General features: G+C 46.5%; 5 protein-coding genes across 5 annotated transcripts; 3 read left to right on the forward strand and 2 right to left on the reverse strand.

Annotated features, from left to right (window-relative positions):
- Nucleotides 1-1,941: 1,941 nt before the first annotated feature.
- Nucleotides 1,942-5,806, reverse strand: K444DRAFT_665837 (uncharacterized protein). The gene is made up of 3 exons (XM_024887126.1): nt 5,291-5,806; nt 2,622-5,220; nt 1,942-2,570 (listed from the first exon to the last, which is right to left on the reverse strand). Exons 1-3 carry the CDS (start codon nt 5,770-5,772, stop codon nt 1,986-1,988), a joined length of 3,666 nt encoding a protein of 1,221 aa, XP_024733076.1. The 5' UTR covers nt 5,773-5,806; the 3' UTR covers nt 1,942-1,985.
- Nucleotides 5,807-6,054: 248 nt separating this feature from the next.
- K444DRAFT_615966 (uncharacterized protein) lies at nt 6,055-6,444 on the forward strand. Its single transcript, XM_024880829.1, has one exon. It carries the CDS (start codon nt 6,070-6,072, stop codon nt 6,226-6,228), a length of 159 nt encoding a protein of 52 aa, XP_024733077.1. The 5' UTR covers nt 6,055-6,069; the 3' UTR covers nt 6,229-6,444.
- A 2,221-nt stretch (nt 6,445-8,665) lies between these two features.
- On the forward strand, nt 8,666-10,932 carry K444DRAFT_654401 (uncharacterized protein; the record flags this gene model as incomplete). Its single annotated transcript, XM_024885943.1, has 7 exons — nt 8,666-8,809; nt 9,012-9,557; nt 9,639-9,650; nt 9,798-10,069; nt 10,134-10,257; nt 10,315-10,678; nt 10,913-10,932. The coding sequence occupies 7 exons, from the start codon at nt 8,666-8,668 to the stop codon at nt 10,930-10,932; spliced, it is 1,482 nt and encodes a 493-aa protein (XP_024733078.1).
- Nucleotides 10,933-12,960: 2,028 nt separating this feature from the next.
- K444DRAFT_654404 (calcium-dependent phosphotriesterase) lies at nt 12,961-15,044 on the forward strand (the record flags this gene model as incomplete). Its single annotated transcript, XM_024885944.1, has 3 exons — nt 12,961-13,300; nt 13,371-13,560; nt 14,139-15,044. The coding sequence occupies 3 exons, from the start codon at nt 12,961-12,963 to the stop codon at nt 14,878-14,880; spliced, it is 1,272 nt and encodes a 423-aa protein (XP_024733079.1). The 3' UTR covers nt 14,881-15,044.
- A 2,537-nt stretch (nt 15,045-17,581) lies between these two features.
- On the reverse strand, nt 17,582-18,321 carry K444DRAFT_632603 (uncharacterized protein; the record flags this gene model as incomplete). The annotated part of the gene is made up of 2 exons (XM_024883494.1): nt 17,582-18,261; nt 18,315-18,321. 2 exons carry the CDS (start codon nt 18,319-18,321, stop codon nt 17,582-17,584), a joined length of 687 nt encoding a protein of 228 aa, XP_024733080.1.
- Between the last annotated feature and the right edge of the window lie 1,496 nt (nt 18,322-19,817).

Consider the following 19,817-nt stretch of genomic DNA (forward strand, 5'->3'; position numbering starts at 1 on the left):
GAACATTGATTCATGATACTCAACCATTCTAGCCCTGACTCGCTTTCACTCTGTTTAGGGCTACCTGCTGGAACTTTGGGTCACTCTCCTTCCACGCGCTCCATGCTCAGAATCTGGAATATAAGCTAACCGGACTTCCCGATACACCCAGGAGTCGTGCTCGCCTCTCGGCTATTTGGGAATTCTATTTATGTCGTTCAAGAGACGTTCAATATATATTAAATACCCAAGCGATATGAGTATGTCCTAGCGGGCTCAAACTTCCTTGGAGAAGGGAAATGTTTGCGGAGTGCTGTCGTAAATCTGTCTCGTTTTCATGCCATCAAAGGAGACTGAATTCCTTATGAAAGATGTGACAGTTCGCGGTTTAAAGCTTCGCATCAAAAATTTGGAAGCGCTAGGAAATCACTCTTTCCAATGCCTTTGAGCAATCCCGTCTCAGCGATATTATTGTGGTTTATTTTGTTAGGAATTTGGATGTCTTAAAGTGGAGTTATTTTAGCTTCTCCCTCCAACTTCCAGGAGCCAGTATTGCTGCTGTCAATGCTCTCATCGCTGTCAAGCGTGTAGTATACATGAGAATCAAATATCGGAAAATTCCAATATTAAATATGCCCAGCTAAATGTAACACACAGCACCCCGAGGGTTGGCAAGACAATCAGAGACGATTATACGCTCAGCCTAAAACCTCGTCGACTGTAGAATGTTACAAGCTGCTCGCAGTTTCGCTCACAAGAGCTTCCCGGTAACCTCACGATCTTTAACCTTCCCTCCAGTTCAGAATCCTCTCGAGATACATGTCTCCCATCGTGGGCCCCTCATTGGAATTGTAAACTTCCTCCCGATTGAAGGATTTGGTTTGGGGACCATTATCCACTGTTTCCATTGTCCCAAGATAAGACATGGGACTTGTATTTCAATGCCAGTCAGTGTGAGCAAGAAATACTCAAGGTATTCATACTACTCATGAATAGAATATAAGTAGCGTAAAACTCCAAAAATTTGAGTAGAGTAGAATATATATTCATGAATATTCATGAATAGGCACTTGAAAGTCACGTGATCTTAATAAATTAATATATATTTATTTAAAAAGAAAGAACTAATATTCCTATTAAGTATCCTTATATAAGCTAAGCTAGTACCTATATAAGGCTACTTAAATAAAGATTTTCTATAATAATAAACTAATTATCCTCCTCAGAATCTTGGGTTTTCTCCTTTTTCCCTCTACTATTAATATTAAGTTCTCAAGTCGAGGTAATTTTAGAAGTATTATTGAGGTTTGGTTCGCTTACCAAGCGCCGCCACTACCTGATTGGGTGGCGAGGTAGCGCTAGAGCGAGAGTGCCCGGAGCTTTACCAAATAAGGCTAGCTGGGCACGTGCACGCGTCACGTGCATACTACTCAAAGTATTCATGAATATTCATGAATACCTTAATTAGAATATAAGTAGAATATAAGTAGTGGAAATATTTGATGAATAGAATATAAGTAGGGGTCACTACTCTACTTTACTCTATTCATTCTTCACACTGATGCCAGTCGGCATTCAAGTATCCTCATTTTGGGCGTGGCGAATCCGGAAACGCTTGGACTTATGGGTATGACGACGGACTCCGTTGTTGCTCTTGACAAAGTTCTGCGAATATATATGATGGATACAGACAACAGCGGTCCCGACATTGACGGCGTGTCTACTTGGGCCGGGGTCAAAATAATGTTCGCTACGATACGGAGACGGCCTCTGTATAATCTGCATGCAGCCACCATGAATCCCTATCTCATAGACTCTGTATTAGGCACTTCGCAATATAGTATTACAGGCGCATCAAATTCGCCTCGTAGGGCATAAGCACTCGTCTTCCAGATGGTTGGGACAAGAATCTGAGGTTTGATATGAGATACGATGTACTTGATTCATTGTAAACAATCAACTACATCCTTACTTTATGTATTTCCCTCCTCTTGACATAATTCATCCTATTCTATCTCCCCATTCTCCTCATCCACCTTCTGCTCTCCAACTCCCTCCATAGCCCCAAGATCCACCTTATCGGCACTAAACCCCCTCAAGAACTCCGCCATCAACCGCTTTGCTTCCTCATCACTTAATACTTCTCCATCTCCCTTTTCACCCAGCTCACCTTCATCACACACGTCCATCTGGGTTTGTGGCTTTCCCGCCACGGCAGGTGTCTCAGACCTCCACTCTCCTGATTGGAAGGCGGGATTACTATAATGAGATGTGTTGTAGTGACCTTCCATAAATCTCGTCGACCGTTTTGGGAACTCCCTGGGCTCTTGCCAATCAGGTGCAGTCTCCCAATTACCACCGCTTGCCCGAAGATGCGCTGCGCTTGAAGGGACGGGTCCAGCGCTCTGGCGGAGATCATTATCAGGTCTTCGTCTGTACTCTTCTTCTTCCTTCTCTTTGAGTGCTCTCCCCTTTAACTCCCTTTCCCTCAGCTCCCTCTCTTTCAGCTCTCTGATCTGCTTAGTGTGAGCCCACAGAAAATCTTGTTCATATCCTGGAACCCATCGTTTGATTAGGATATAGTCGGGGTCCTGAAAATCTCGGTTAGCTCTTACTTGGACATACCCTAGAATTGGTCTTACCTGGTCCCATTCATAATCAATTCTATACCTATTCAGAGTCTCGATCGAAACATACTTGCGAGACATTCTTGTATAAGTCGGGCGGCCTAGATCGACTCCCTTGTCCTTCTTGAGCACCACAGCAATCTTTCTTCTATCCATTCCAGATTTGCGGAGGTCATCCTCGAGTCGGTATTGATATCCTTTGTCTCTTTCCTCCTTCTCTCTCCTCTCCTTCGCTGCCTTCTCATCTTGCTCCTGCTTGTACCTCTCGGAATCCATCTTCGGACGGGCTTCTTCCTCCCTTTCTCCTTTCGCCTCGGCCAACTTCCTCAACTCCGTCTCCTTCTTGATACGCTTCTCCTCCGCCTCACGTTCCTTCTCAAGCTTGTAGGCCACCAATTCCTTCTTGGCCTTCTCCAGCTCATAGTCCTCTTCCGTAGAGTGGATCTTATATTTCTCAAGCTCCTTCCGAGCATGCTCTAACTCGTACTCCTCACGGGATTGCACCTCCTGGAGCTTATCCGCCTCCAGCCTCTCTCTAGAGCGCTCCAATTCATAATCTTCTCGAGTATGAGCACGATTATATCCCTCTAGTTCCCTGCGAGGTCTCTTAAATTCGTAATCATCTCTTGGATCAACAAACGATCTAGATCGCGACTTCGGACGCTGACGATATCTGACCCTCTTACCGGTGTCACGGGAATCGTTATACCGTTCCCTGATCTGTAGCAGCGCACTGTTTCGGTGTTCTTCCCCTGGGATCACGGGGAAGTCTAGTGCTGCCCCATGCCTGAACTCGAAGTCGTCGAGCTGGGCCCAAGGATTGCTGTGTCGATCGGGAAGGTCCTCTTCGGTGCCTATCAGAATCGGCTGGACCGCTGCTTCAGAGCCAGCTGGAAGCTTTGGGCCCCCCTTGAGAATGATGAGGTAGCGTTCTGTCTTGGCGGTTTCTGGATGCAGGAGAGAGCGTTTTGATTTTGAGGATGGGTAAGGATAGTTAGCTATCGCAGCCAATTTCCAGCCGTATTTTCTCGTAGCTTGCTTATTTCTGTCTTTTAACAACTCGTTTATTTCTCTCCGTGCGTCTGGGGAGAGCGCCGCTATGATATTGGCGTCTGGGATGGGTGTGGCAAAGCCTTTGGTTTTGTTGTTTGGGGGTTTATTTCTAGTTGTAGATTTCGGGGTGTCTTTAATAAGGTGTGTTTTCAGGAGCTTACTGTCACGGGAGAAAGGGTGGATGCTCCACATAGGTGACTCGTCGGTTCGGAGGTGGATTGGGGAGCGAGAGCAGCAGAAGACAGTCAGGGCGGGAACGTCTCGTAGACCGGTTTCGGGCTCGAGGAGCCAGCCTTCGTAGAAAGAGCGCGTATCGACAGAGGGAGAATGTGAAGAATATGACTCTCTTAGTCTTGGTGGAGCCCCTAGATTTCGAAGTTCGATGTTGTTTCCATCGTTGGCAGAAATCGGAGATGCTGATGAGAAGATTTCGTCGTCTGATGATACTTGACGAGAATCTCTTCTGTCTTGGTCCCGATTCTCTGTGGAGACTAGACGGGAGGTTGAAGTCGGTGGGCCTCGACTCTGCACAGGCTTGGAGACATTTCCTACATCACTTGAATGGTCTTTGTAAGAGTGCTCTGTTTGAATACCATGTTCCAGATTGCTCTGATGGTTCAGAATGGGAGGAGGCCCTCCTCTTGACCCATCTCCTGGGGGAACCCCACGAGCATGTGGAGTTGGGGGAGGGCCGGGAGACTTGCGGTCCCCAATGAAAATCTCACGGGTAGCTGGAGGAGGTGGAGGTTCACCTAAGCAATCAGATGCACTGGAAATGGACCTTCTGTGTATGCTTGATCCAGCTGCTTTGCAATCATCGCCTCCAGGTTGGTCTCCGATAACGTCCTTGGGTCCGTCCAGGTACCCAGAGGTATTTAGATTAGCAGCCAACAGACTTTGATTTTGACCTGCTGCGATCATGCTTTGTAAAGATCTAGGTGCATGCTGAGTGATGTGTGATTGTGATAGCCTTTGACAGGTGTTTTCCTTTCCATGAAACGATTCACGTTCGTCCTGTTGGTCGGTGGTAACTTTTGGGGCTATTGTCACTGGCTGAAGCATGCTAGGTGAAAATTCAGCATTACTTGGCGGGTCATTTGGTACCTCGGGGTCCGAGGGTGGATCGAGCACCTCTTCGTGGTTTTGTTGAGCTTGACCGACTTCGGGGGGGAATGAAATCACAGGGCTCTGCATGCTTTCTGGTGCTTCTGTTGCCTCATTCGATAGCGCCCCTGCGTGGCCCAGAAACCGGGTGAAAATATTCGAACTGTTCTGCTGACCCGCAAAGACGCTATGGTGTGTTGGAACTGGTGCAGTACTCCTCCGTGAGATCTCAGAGGGGCGTGGTGAGCCAACTGACAAACTTTTAAGCCGATCGCTTGGATTATCGACTGTATTGACATGCATCACTGTGATAGGTTCATTCGCAGAGTGTTGGTTCAGCAATCTTTGCCTGGGCTCAAAACTTGCCAGTCCAGCACTCTGAATCCCTCTCACAAGCACAGGAACCTTTCGGTTCAAGAGCTTAATATCTTCCATTTGCTCCTCATTCAACTCGTGCCTGCACGACATTAGCAACTGCAATCTAAAAGGAAGAACCAAATTTCCGGGGAGCTGAAATGCAAACCTACAATCGCAGTAAAATGAACAACTTAAACGACTCTAGAAGAAGCTGGAGAGTCGACTTTGAACTCTCAATTGATGAGACAAACTCCATAAACTCCTTTTCCCCACCTAATGCAAACATCAATTTCTCCCAAGCTCCCAATCCCTTCTTCTTCCCCTTCCTTCCCACTCCTTCCTCCTCCTCCACATCCCTTTTCTTTACCTCCTTTAGCGCCTCATTCAACCTCTCGAAATTTCTCTCGCATGTCTTTTTCACCTCCACGAAATTCTTCGCCGTGATATGAAACTTTAGTTCATACTTCGATATCGAAGTTCCGAGATCCGTCAAAATGGAACTAATAAGAGCGAGATCGCTTGAGAGGTCGTTAGTTTTTTGCTCGGCGCGTGCGTACGAGGAGGCGTAGGTCCGAAGCGCTGTGACGATCTGGGCGGCGAAGGTTGCTAGACCTGCAATCGACGCACCAAGGCCGATTACGGCTTCGGCCATGCGGGTATGTGATGATGAAGGGGCTCAAACGTTGAGAATGATTGTGGTTTCTAAGAAAGGATTTTCGAAATGAGAGCTGAGATTCGAGGCTGCGTGGTCAGATGGCTGACGGGCATTGATTGCCCCGGGCCAGTGCTATGGACTTCCGCTGCAGGGGTGGGCGTCTAGAAGATACATCGCTCCGAACTTCACACGTGGCCACTGCCACATCGAAATTGTTGAACTTCCCACGGCCCCTCAGTATTCACACTATCTTTTGCATGGGCGTTCCAGCAATTATGGCGGGAATCCAGCTCGATGGGATCCCTATCAGGTTACGTCGAACTTCCATTCCGCCTTGTGGAGGTTCTCCAAGGGATGACTCGGACCCTCTGGATTGATGCAATATGCATTCACCTATCTTCTGTTGAAGAGAAGAACTACCAAATACTTGTAATGGGAAAGATCTACTCCTAAACGCAAGGAGTAATGATTTGGCTGGGCGAAGAAGACGAAGATAGCGACTTGGGTATGGAAATTCTAAGACGATAGGGAGATTGCATAAACAAAGCAAAGGTGACTTGTCAGCAAGAGCTCCTTTCCGTTCGATGTGCATGCTCCACTAGAGAGTCCCCTCAAATCCGGACTCTAACAGGCTGCAAGTACAGGAGGCTGCCAGCTCGGACCAGTCACTGCCAGATACGCCCCAAAGCGTTGAGTCACTCTGAATAGGGCAACCATTCCGAGTGAGTAAAGGACGGGGATACGAGGAGCACATCTTTCTACTCCCTTTTCGATTTCTATTATCACTTTGATATTTTACGATCGTTGTGTAATAATCTGCAGGCCTCCAACATGGACCCATTCCACCTCCTCCATATGGCCACGGAGCCCATATAGGGAATCTCGCCCCGAGTGGATGAATGGATCACAGGCCAAGCCCATGACCCATATCTCGGTAGAGATAGCCAATAATGCTTCACCCAAGACCAGCAAATGAATCCCCAACGTTTGCTAAGTGTGCCTACAATGCTGCAAAGCGGAAAGCTGTACTGCTCTTGATTGAGGATAACCACATTAACCTCAAGGTACTTCTAGACCCGAGATTGAAAAGACCTTTCCTGTCAGCATTACCAGTATCAGGACTGATGGTGGCAAAGCCTCTTGAAACATTTACAAAGACAACTACAAGTACGACACCGCGGAGAATGGTCTGCTCGCATTGCAAGAATTTCAAAATACATAGAATCACTATTAAATTATATTCATAAGTAAGCCAAGTTCTGATTCTAACTGTTTGCTAAATGCCATCCTAACTAAGAAGTAGGCATCTCGATGCTCTCCCGGCTTTCTCTCCTCGGTTTGGGTCTTGAGTCTCCATCTCGTGACTTGAGCACCTCGTCGTTGTATTCCCGGCTTCGGTATAGGTGATCCGTTTGAACTTTGGTCATTGAGGGATACCGTCTGGTCGTAACCCGGCCGTGCTCAACTCCGATCACCTCCCAACTCCCGCAGACTAGTCAAGCTGTGGTGGTTTCGAGTGAGACTTTAGGTTGTGTCACTAACACGTCTGAGTTTATGGTATATGCACCTGCTGCAGAGCAATACAGGTTCATTGTGAGGACTGCGGCTTGGGAGCATAATAGGCGTCGACTCGAGCTATACTCGGGAGCTTGGACTGATCAATAGGACTTATATGACGAAGACCTGGGTCCGCAGGGATGAGTCTAGGACTTCATCCGGCGGTAACAATCTTGGTTCATGAAGAAATTGATCCAGGTTGGCATTAAGTTGCACGTATCCAGCTCCCTTTTGAATGACTCGCTGGTGGAACCGACGTAATCCTGTGATTTCTGTCCATATTCTAGGGATATCTGTGACTGATACTCTTCTGCAAAGGGGCTATAATGTCCTGTAGTGGTTTGGGAATTGCACCGGAGTATATCAGCTTAATTATAGCCAAGGGAGGAATAGAGCGGGTCGGCAGTATTGATAAGCGACATTCTTGAGGCAGAGGAGAATAAGGGAAGATATATAATAGGATGGTGTTTACCAACACGTTAATAAAGGATAAGGGACGTATAAGAAATGTGGTAGTATTGTGATAATAGTTTGTCATATTGCTCCTTTTAAGATTGACCAAGTCTTTCCTTACATTGAAATATGAACTCAAAGTCTGGGCACCGCTAACAGCCGACAGAACCCTTAAAAGTTTAATTGAAGGCGCGACGCCCTGGGCATTGTGGGCTTGCTGGCGTCATGGTCGGGGTTTTGGTTGAGGTGGCCTGACAACCAGTCATGCAACTCTCCCACTGTAATTTTGTGCACACTGAACAAAAACCGGTTTTGCGCTGCTGAGAGGCCGAAAGCAGGTCATTTCTACAGGGCCATCGAGTAGCTCAGCCCGTGCGGGTTTAGGCCGGAAAACCCTTGGGACCCCACCATATTTTTGCGCTCTTCCGACCACCCCTACCGATATTGGACCCTTCTTTTTGGACCCTGTCAACATGAGTGTGTGCCGCCCATCCGAGGTCTTCAAGATTCCTCTTATTGTAAAACACCCAAGAGTCTACGAAGGACGTGGCTATAAGTATTGGAACCGCCAGGGGTGAACGCTAAACCTGGGACGCTAGATAGGCCTAGTAAAGTGATCATGCTCAGGTGCTTGAAGGCCTGAAGGAGCAGTATCTTTAGCGATATTTATAGGGTGAGTGTGCGAGTGCGCATATTTGCCCTGAAAGCCCTGTAAGGCCCTGTAGATACAGGGGCCTCTTCTTGCCGCGCAACGCCTTTTGAACCTTGCAGTTGCAAGGTTTATTGCCGCGCCCTCCACAGAACTATTGAAATCGAATTGCGCCGATCCAGATCTACATGGCATTTGTCACATGGAAAATGTCGAACATCCGATTCTCACATGGCAAAGGTGGAAGCCGGGTATTCTCACATGGGAAACGCGGAAGCCCCATTCTCAGATGGAAAAGAGCCAACGCAAACGCGTCGCAAATTTCTGTTGGGATCGTTATGGCGTAGTGATCGCAAAGTTATTGCCAGTCGTTGTGTATATAGGAATGCTCTTTGTTAAGAAGAGGAATCCCTTCAGCTCAGGTATGAAATCAACATCACCCTACTTTGAACCACTATACGGAATTAATATTGTAATTAAAGTTCTTGGCCCCCTACTTGTAGCCACCAGTATTTCACTAGCCGACGCCTGCAGTTGCGTCGTTAGCCGCTAGCGACGCCAATCATCGACATGATAGGGAACAACACTCTGGGACTACATCTTCATCCGGTCCTGTATATTCTTCCTTCACTGGATCGCGCCTCTCAGTATCCTCTACTGCCTAGCCGTCTACCTAGTCCGCCCCTCTCCCTTCCATGTCTCTTGGGCGCTAGAAGCCTGGGTTGCCTTCGAAACAGCATTCTATTTCTTGGTCTACCTTCCGCGCAAATATTACCTCCAGGCAGCTGCGACTCACCCAATACCCGTCTCTCGCGAACACCGCCGTCTACTCTTCCAGCGCTGCCACGAGAATATTCCAGACCCGGAGCGATATTTGTCAAAATGGTTTTTGAACGCCCCTCTGTCGGAGATGAAGCGTGACAACGTCAAGGACTTCTTTCTGTGGGCGTTTTTCAATACGGGAGAGCATGATCCGGTAGACGATGAGGAGCTAGACGAGTATGTTGGAGAGATGGAGAAATTGCTAGAGAGGAAGATTGAACCTGGAAGGGGAAGCGCAAAGTGCATGAGAGTGACTGTTGACAAGGTTGATATGTTACATCGGAGCTTGACGTGGTACATGGTGAGCTCCTGCAGAAAGATAAAGTCATATTTGTCGTTCTATAGCACAAACTGGGTTGCTAATCCTTACCCCTCTCTTTAGTGCGTATTTGTCGTAGACACACTAACATCCTGCTACTTGCAATACTACTCCTTCAACTTCCACCGCACTTCGCTCCTCCGATTTCCCACCATCTTCCCCTTCCACCCACTCTCGCTCCTCAGCCCTTATCGGTCCCCAGCAAAGACTCTCACCTACTAGCACCGCCCTCACACCTCCACAACGAAACTCCCGATCCTGTTTATCCACGGCATCGGCATCGGCCTCTATCCCTATGTGAATTTCTTAGCGGAGCTGAATGTGGATAGTAAAACAGAGAGGTCAGATGGAGAGCTAGGGATAATCGCGGTGGAGATTATGCCTGTGAGCCTCAGGATTACAGGTGAAGCGTTGAGGAGAGAAGAGATGTGTCAAGAGATTTTATGCATAGTGAAGGAGCATAAGTGGAAGAAGTTTGTGTTGGTGTCGCATTCGTGGGAATTCCCTTCTTCTTTCCCTATCTGTGCTTATTGATACCGACATTAACAACGTATAAAGTTATGGAAGCATTATCTCTACATACCCCCTTAATACACCACAGATCGCACAGAAGGTCGGCCCGATCTTATTCATCGACCCGGTGTCTTTCTTGTTGCATCTCCCAGATGTGGCGTATAATTTCGTGGGGTCTTTCCATCTCCGTCCCAGTATATCCTGGCTAATCTCCTTCCAACCTTAGGTCTGTCGCAAACCGAGGCGTGCTAATGAACACCAACTCACCTACTTCGCCTCTAAAGATATGGGCGTCTCGCACACCCTCTCCCGGCGCTTCTTTTGGAGCGAAAACATCCTGTGGAAGGAAAATATCCAGCGCCGACGTGTGACCGTGGTGCTGGGTGGGAAGGATCCGATCGTTGATACAGAAGTTGTTGGGAAGTATTTGACCGGCGCCGACAATGGGAGTCGGGAAACAGGAATCTGGAAAGAAGGCATATGGAAGGGGGATGGTTTGGATGTGCTGTGGTTTCGGGAATTGGATCATATGCAGGTATTTTATAAGAAGAAGACAAGAGGGAGGTTGGTAGATGTCGTTCGGAGGTATTGTACAGAGTGGGGCGAGGGGTTTGTAGGGAATATTGTGGCACCTCCTTCAACACGAAGGCAGTGGCGACCATGGGGGGCTGATGCATTTGGGTGAGACTGCAAAATAACGGCGAAGTCGAGCCTGAGTGCAAACGCGATGTAGGCCATCCACTACTAAAGGTAACAAATTTCCCTTGCAGCATTCGCAATAGTTCCGGTATGATAGATAGGGACTACATAAATATTACATCCAGCGCCCATGAGGCATTTTTAACCGTGCAATTAAAGTGGAGCAAAATCAGCGGAGAATAGAGATTGTGCAGGCTGCGAAGATGCCAAGACTTAGAAGATTAGCTGAGCAATTGTGATCATCTCCAGATCACTGTATTGGAGTGTTTCGATGTCTTGGTATTCTAGATAAGGTATAGGCATATTCGGAATACAATCAATCTAACACCAGGACGAGTGCACTCTTTTTGCTAGTCGCGTGCTTCCCCTACCCCCGGGCCCCCTTCTAACTGATCGATTAACCGCTTACCATAGATTCCACCTCCCTTTCTAGCTTAGTAGTTCTCCTTACGGGAACTATATCAGCTTCACTGATATCAGATTTAAGGGCCGAATGTAGTGAGAGACTGAGAGTGGGCAACGGTGAGCTCGCAGAATTCACCACTGAAATTACCCAAACAAGTCCCCTTTCTCCACGAGGCACACCACAAAGTCTAGAAGAGATCGATATAAGCCCTTTCAAAGCATTCGGATATGTCTGTCTGGCAGACTTGGGACTCATGTAAGCCCCAAAATCCTCCACGATTCTAGAAAGGAGTAAAGGGGACGGAATATCCGAGTGCGAGGCACGCGAGTTTTTGAGGAGAAGAGTACGAAATCTTCCTAAAGTTGCGCCATCTTCCAAAAACAGTTCAAACAGTATACCTATTTGTTAAAACATTTGTTCAGTCCTTCCTCTTGCTCCTTCACTCAAATCGTCCAATCTGTAAGTAGTTTCTCCCATCTTCTCCCCGTTCGCTTCGTTTTGTGGGCCTAGTAAATTCATCCAAGCAGACCACAATGCAGTTCGTAGTCCTCTTTCTTGATGCCATTGCCATTTCCACAGCCACCGGGGTTGCAACACCCATTGCCGATGCCAGAGCAGCGCAATGCGGCTATGCTGCCGACGGGAGCTTCTAGTGTAATAAAGGGTAGCGATCTCTTGTAGAAGCTATTGCTGACGGTTATATGAATGAAGCAGTATTTAATATGTAGTTAGGCTTCAAATATGAGAGTAAAGTTAATATAGGTTGAGATATCTAAAGTACAAGAAGTGCAGTTCAGCGGAGGGTTTATATGCCTCTGCAGCTGCGCTGACCTAATGGGGAGAATTCCGTGTATGGCAACTTACAACCGCTAACGCAGACTTGGGGAATATGGGAAAAGTAGCCCTTTTTCATGTTGGGATCAGTGATTGGTGAGCTGTACTTTTCGGGGATGAAGGGAGTCTGTATATATATGAGAGCGGGATCGAATGTTTGTTGTACAGTACATATGTTGCAAAATAGGAAAGGCATTATGTTTTTGGTGGTTTCGTGACTGTTTTTCCTTTATTGACCTCTGCCAAAATAATTTGAGTTCAAATCTGGCTTCTAGTATCAACTAATTTTGGCACTACACCTTGATTAATGTTAGGGGAAGCAATATTCTTGCCACCCACTTCTAATCAGCGGCCTATCGCGGTTCAATGAGAGAGTGAATGGAAATTAGTTTGAGCCACAAAGCGACGGAGACGTGATTAGACCTTGGCGATGTTATGGCGAAACGGAAACGGCATGGATCTTTTCGTTGAAAAACAAGGTTAATTGAATTAGAAGCACAAATCTAGCTCTTGATAAGCAAAAACAAGGACCTCGCTACAATTTGGTCCATCTCTTAGCGCAGGGTCAACCTAAGCACGAGGGGTATATCCACGGGATTGCCAGTCGGCGCTAGAACCGGAAAAATATAACTCAAAATCCCGTTCTTGAATTTCGGGCACTTTCTGCTTCCCCAAGGTCCAAGGCAAAAACAGCCCTGGATCCCTGTTGAAAGGTGCCAAGCCCACGGTACCTAAGGTAGCTAGGGGGCTGGGAGACTAGTGGATTATGTACTTATATTAATGGGCTTCCCAGCTTCGATAATCAATCAAGGCTTCCAACCACCTTTATTTGACAATCCCAACACGTCATCTACGCAACACCACAACGAAAATTTACGAATATGTTAGAGAATCTCCCAGTCACTTGATTCTGTAAATTTGCTATCCTAAGCCATGCTGCAGCTAAATCCTCTCTCAATTACTGTCTATTTCGCACTCTCGGCCGGGGCTTTCGCTCAGCCTCTAGGCACAGTCTCACCACTGGCACAAATCTGTGGACCACCTTCCAGCGTTGTCTGCATTAAAAAATATGCATCTGTAATGCCATATCATTTCTTCAGAGAGCCGTCTTATAATGGCTCTTACGAAGACATATACCCTTCGACTATGGTCCCAAATGACACCTCTTGGGGGCTTGTCAGGAAAGCGGACTTCCTAGTGTTTGATCAAGCCCGTGGACTGGACCTGCTGGGACCCAGTCCGAGCTATGAATACGTATTTGAGGTCAACAATGGTAGGTTCTCCATGGAGAATGATGCACGATCTTTCCCTGACTGGAGAACTGCCACTGACTGAGCAGGTAGCCGTGCATGAAGCACCAGTCTATTCGCCAGTGACGAATAAGCTATATTTCTCTCAGCTTCGTGGAACCAAATCTCCACCAGGTTTTCTTCCACAGCTCGTCGTCAATCTTAATGTTGATCCCCCAGAGCTTGGAGAGCTGATATCGGATCCATATATGCCCCAAATGGCGGAACGATCCACAACCAGTGTGTCAAAGAACTACTCATGCTACTCATACTACTCATGAATATTCATGAGTAGCGTGAGTAGAATATGAGTAGCGTAATGTCCTAAAAATTTGAGTAGAGTAGAGTATGTACTCATGAGTAGCCGTCACGTGACAATAATAAATTAAGATTTATTTAATAATGATTAAATAATACAGGTATTTATTAAGTAGCCCTAGTAAAGGTAAGTTAGGGCTTATATAAGACTAGCTAAATACTAATTTTCTATAATAATAAACTAGTTATACTCTTTAGATCTTGATTTCCCCCGTCTTGCTTACTAAGTAATGCCACTGCCTAATTGGGTAGAGACGTGGCGCTAGAGCGGCGCTAGACGGGAGGCTTACCTTATTAGGCTAGTCTGTCACGTGGGTACCTACTCACACTACTCATACTACTCATGAGTAGAGTATGAGTAGCGCAATAATTGGTTGAGTAGAGTATGAGTAGGACTCACTACTCTACTCTACTCTACTTATTTGACACACTGACCACAACGGACTGTAAGTCCAAAGCGTGAAAACCTTACTGTTAAAGAAAAGAACTGACCACACCTGATAGGATATACTGGGGCGTCTCTGGAGGAAACAACAGTATCGGCGGCATCGAAGAGAGGCCTAGCATCGCAACTCTCGATCCGTTGACCAACAAGACCGTCACACTGCTCAATAACTACTTCGGCTACTACTTTAACACGGTCGACGACCTCTTCGTCCACGACAACGGCGACATTTTCTTCACCGACCCACAATATTCCTGGTTCAACGCCCTCACAGATAGAGCGCCCCAACTCGAAACAGCCAGCTACCGCTTCACGCCCTCAACTGGTGCGGTCTCAGTCATCAATGACGACATCGTGCAACCGAACGGAATTGCAATCGCACCCGTCGTTGCAGGCTGTCCAAGAACGGTGTACATCTCCGACACAGGCGCAATCGCAGGCACGACACAGCAGAGTCTCGGGCCACAGGGGACCGAATTCAACACAACGTGCAAGCGCACGATATACGCCTTCGATCTCAGCGCGAATTGCAAGCACCTGCTCAACAAACGTCCCGTCTACTTGGCGCAGGACTGGGTGCCTGATGGGCTGAAGGTCGCGGCCAACGGCTATATCGTGACAAGAGCAGGTAAGGGGGTGGATGTACTTGATTCTGATGGGACGTTGTTGGTGCGTGTGCAGACGAACTTTACGGTGCAGAATTTTGCGTGGACGGGGGCGAATTATGAGGATCTTTGGATTGTGGGGAACAGTGGCGTGGCTAGGGTCAAGTGGGCGCTCGAGGGACAGGTGCTGAAGTAGTGAGTTTGTGGCAGCCTGCGCCAGAGTCTTGCCGATATTTGCGTCCTGCCTGTGGAATGAATATGGAAGTGGTGAAATAACCGAGATGATCATGCTTGTTATTTTCCGAATCGGTGTAGTTGTGACACTAGGCAATCACTTGTATCCGAAGATGTGATTGAGACACTTAGCTTCCGTCATGCGCTGATTTGACCTCAAAAGAGACAACCACTTGTTCCGCGTCTAGAGCACAAGGGAACGAAGTTGGGAAAGTTGCTATTATTTGGCGCTATCAAGCAAAGATTTGCCTTCTGTCGTGTCTCGAAATGCCAAAGGGCGAGCTGGGCAGGGGTGACCCGCTCTTCCGGCGTTCGGCGTATTTTTGTTTTCCATCCTTGGAGTCTGCTCAACCAGTTCATTCATCTTCCCATTTATCTCCACTCTCGACACCCTTTTGCCGACTTCTAGATAAGAACGCTAAAAGTGGGGAGGACTTTTTCTTTTTTCGTTTCGAAAGGTTTCTGGTTCCGAGTTCATTATTCCCTCGACCGTTCCCTGTGCTTGAGTTTTTGGAGTCACCTTGTCTCTTTTCCCTAATTTCACGAGTATGCGCCCACAGAAATCTTGTCTCGGTTCTGGGACCCATCGTTTGATTAGGACGTACTCTGGATCCTGAAGCCTTCTGTTAGCGTGTGCTTGCTTCAAGCTAGAGATGGCCTTACCTGATCCAACTCATAATCGATTTTTTTGTGTATTCAGAGTCTCAATGGAAATGTGTTTGCGAGAAATTCTAGTATACATAGGGCGATTCGGATCGAATATTTCTTTGCCTTTGCGGATCGCGGCTCCAATCTGCTCCTTTTCTGTAGGGCTGTTCAGATCGAATTTCTCTTTGGCCTTTTGCATCGTTGCTTTGATGCTTCAAGCTGCCGTTGATTCACTCCCTGCCTCCTTGCTCTGATCTCACGGGTGTGAACCCAGAGAAATTCCCGCTCATACTCAGGAACCCGGTGTCTTATGGCTATATACTCTGGATCCTGCAGTGTTCTATTAGTATCCCGACGTCCTCTTAGGAATTGTTCTTACCCGATCCAACTCATAACCAAGTCTATATGTGTTTAGTGTCTCGATGGAAATATGTCTCCGACACAATCTGGTGTATACGGGCAGGTTCGAATCGACACTTTCTTCGCCTTTCCTGATCGAGGCTTCAATCGACTTTTCGTTTATCTCTTTAAATTGACCAGATTGAAATATACCATCCTTCAGAGACGGGGTAGGCTTTTGGGATCCAAACTACAGTAACAATTAGCTTAGCTCAGCTTTCTGTAGGTCCTCAACGGTTCTCGTTTGTACAGTACGTACGAAGCAATACTTGTCTAGCAACTCATTGTAGGCTTCAGAAGCCAGTTCAGGGTTTTCAGTCCCAGATGGAGTCGGCGCCTTCATGTCCAGGCTTCTCTCACCACTTAGAACTACGTTGGCAGCATTGAATGCTGCAGCCAATGAAGGACCAAACTCGTATCGATCACCGAAAACCTGTCGGTGGGGTGGGGCATTGCGCTGAGTGAGATTATCCGATCCAACGCTAATGGCCTACTTCATCTCTGCTTTGGAAGTCAGCGAGATGTCTGTGCCACCTGCAGAGTCTTGATCAAGTTCTGAGCAGTGTGTCAAATGAGTAAAGTAGAGTAGAGTAGTGGGTCCTACTCATTCTCTACTCAGCCAAAATATGTCCTACTTATACTCTACTCAATACTCATCGAGTATATACTTAACTTAAATAGTGAGTCATGTGCAAGCACGTATCCTTATGAGGGGGTCCCCCGACTTAATTATTAGCTTTAAACTTATTTTAAAAGGTTATATTATATCTTAGTGTGACGGCGGGATCGAGGCAATGGCCAGGGCTCAAAGATCCAAGAATCTCATGTATTGGAAATACTAAGCTAAAGAGAAGAAGGAGAGGGTCAAAAGGAGGGAAATACTAGCTAAAACCACTGAAACGCGGGCTAGCTAGGTGAAACTGGTCATGTGACAGCCACTCCCCTTTGGCCCCAGCCAGCGCCGTCACACTTAGAGTAAATGAAAGTCAAAATAAGCCCTATATATTCCTTTTCTCTTTGGTTTATTATTTGGAAGTCACATATATTAAATAATACATAATTATTATATTAATTTTTCCTAGTATAATAAATAGTATTAGAGGGATTTTAAGTAGTAAAAAAGAAAAGATAATAAAGAGAAGAATTAAATAGTATTTATAATATAAAGAGAGATATTTAATAGAATAAACTATATAATAAATAGTTAAACCACTTAAGTAGTCTACTCTACTTGTCACGTGCTACGCACAGGCCACGCACAAGCATATATATAGTATCTTTACCGCCCTTAGGGCACCATTATTCCTTACTATTATACCAATATACACCTATATCCTTCCGCACAGCCTATTCAGGCCATGACACTACTCTACTTAAGCTTAGTTATGGAGGGGCTACTTATACTCTACTTAATACTCGATGAGTATGTACTTAAGTAACTTAAGTAGTTTGAGTATTCCTTAGACACACTGGTTCTGAGTCTTGGCTAGATTGTTTCCTGGTTGCTGTTAGTGAACTATTTATCTTAAAGAATCAAGACATACGTACTTCCAAACAGCTTTGTTCATTACGTTTTACCCCGTGTAGCAATAAGAACAGTTAAACGGTTCCCCATACTAAAATAGAGCTTGCAGGAAAGCCAAAGTTGGAGGCGGGGGAACGGCGAGCTTAGAGGCTGCAGTCTCATCACCTAAGACCGTCTGGCCGTAAGATGTCTGTGAGCCAAAGGAACCCGCGGTATCGGACCCTTCTCTCTGGTAAACCGTGTCGTTTCGAATGAAAGTCGTTGCTTTCGTCCATGCGATCGTCTTCTCGGGGTTTTCAACCTCTTTCTGTGTCTTCTCCGCCTCGTCCCATCCACCAGCCATTTTCTCAGAATGTTCGAAACGGTATTTGAGGAATTGGCGACGCCTAGCAATAACATTTCCGAGACGAGTGAGCATCCAGCCAGTACTTCCTTTGGCAGATGCATGCTTCTCTTTCACCTGCCTAATATCTGGGTATGGATCCCAGTCTTTGTAACGTGAAGCTACTTTAATGTAGTCATCTCGAGCAGGCGAGCTTCGAATGGCCATTAAAAGCTTCATCAAGCTTTTGTTAGAATAAATTATGGCTGTGAATATTTCCTGTAGTTCTGACGTCTCGGTAGAGTGGTCGTGATCCTCTATTGGGTTTTGATGGTCCTCCACCTTCTCCTCCTTTCCGTAGTCCTCTCCTTGGGACTCGTCACTTGACCCGCTCGTTGAACTACTGTCCAATGGCGCGTTTGGCTTCTCTCCGGAAATGATCAGAGTTGCTACGAGATGTTAGAGAACACAGGGGCGTCATCGTTGCGAATTGCTCTTCTACTCGCCATCGTGGAGATACTACTGCAAGTACTGGAGAATCTGCAACGCCCTTCCCCTGATTTCCGGGACTTCCCTGAACCGAGAATCAAGTGAAGTTTTGACATGTCCGTCATGGAATGCTGCAATACTTTCGCCCCATGCTTTAAACCTAGCACTTGTGTCTTTCATGGAAAGGAGGGCAAGGCGGGTATCATTCCAAAGCTCTCATCCTGGTCTTGAATATGCTCTAGGTCTTGCAAAATTTCGCAGATAAAACGAAACCGTGTGAGGCAGTCCCTCGACAGTCTGAGAGTGAATGGAACTCTATTCAGAAGATTGCTTCTCGTTTGAGGCTGCTTGCGGTTCCGGATGGAGTGAGTTGGAGAGAATGCTGGTTGGAATGGATAAAGTCAAGCCCATTTCTCAGAAATGCAGGTTCTCCTTTCTGATCCGCAAATCATTTACATATATATATCCGGAAGACCTCCGTCTATTCACACACTGACAGATTATGGATAATATACGACTGATCACACCAGACAAGTGCACTCTTTCTGTGAGCTACGATGGCATGCAGCTAACATTTCAAGCCTCTGGGCAAGTCGTTATCGAAGTTACCGGAATTACCTCCAATTTAACCAGGGGACTTCGCATTTGAGCTTCGCGGATGGGATAGTGGAGTCATGAATGAAACCGCGATTAAAAAGCCGCTTAATTGCAAAGGAAGTTTCTCCATAGACGTTGGAGACTGGTACAAGGCACCCCAGTCATCTTCGATGGAGATAGCCCAGACGACGGTGAAATCTGCTTCGAGACTGATGATCCCTGGAGGGGAGAACTCTCCTCAGCCGGAAAGAAAGCATTGGAGAATTTCCGCGGGTGTGGAGGGTTAGATGTTACCAAAACCTATGTACCCTAAGTTCATCAAGGAGGAACTGGAACTCTTGACCGTTGCGATTATAGTAGTTCAGTATCGAAGACTTGTGCTCGCAGTCAACTCATCCAGTCTTGCCTCTTCCTTCCATCAGCTTCGACCGAACAATCCTGGAACTCAAGCTCGCCTACAGCCGCCTTTCTAGTGAAGGCGAATCCGAATATCAGACAATTATTATCGATGCATGGAAGATGGTGTCAAGCATGCTATTGGAATGGGAACAATATATTGGTACAAAATCGATATATTGGAGGTTGACAGTCTGTAGAATGACTAGATACAAGAGAGTGAAGTCTAAAAGTAGAGGAGAGAGTGTCCAAAGTAAGGGTCTTTATCCCTATTACCTATTGGCGATATTGATGATGCCGGGCCCGCTTTCTCTAATACATTATAAATTAGCTAATAAATCAAAAGTAATCAAAATGACAATATATTAGTGAACTTGGTAAGCTCGGCGAGTGACGCATGACAAATGAGAGTGGAGAGCACTAAACTAGTGGTTGAACCTGGTGCTGGAAGGACTGATAAGTTAGTACCAATTCAACACATGCGTTGTCGCTTTCGTGATTATTATTTTTGGGGGTTTTCACA

This window comes from Hyaloscypha bicolor, assembly GCF_002865645.1.
Source record: "Hyaloscypha bicolor E unplaced genomic scaffold K444scaffold_118, whole genome shotgun sequence".
NCBI lineage: Eukaryota > Fungi > Ascomycota > Leotiomycetes > Helotiales > Hyaloscyphaceae > Hyaloscypha > Hyaloscypha bicolor.

Coding starts and splice junctions, on each gene's coding strand:
- K444DRAFT_665837 (XM_024887126.1), bottom strand. CDS start 5,772: ATGGCCGAAGCCGTAATCGGCCTTGGTGCGTCGATTGCAGGTCTAGCA. Junction 5,221..5,290: donor TTGTTCATTTTACTGCGATT/GTAGGTTTGCAT, acceptor AATGTCGTGCAG/GCACGAGTTGAATGAGGAGC. Junction 2,571..2,621: donor TTGATTATGAATGGGACCAG/GTAAGACCAATT, acceptor CGAGATTTTCAG/GACCCCGACTATATCCTAAT.
- K444DRAFT_615966 (XM_024880829.1), top strand. CDS start 6,070: ATGGGATCCCTATCAGGTTACGTCGAACTTCCATTCCGCCTTGTGGAG.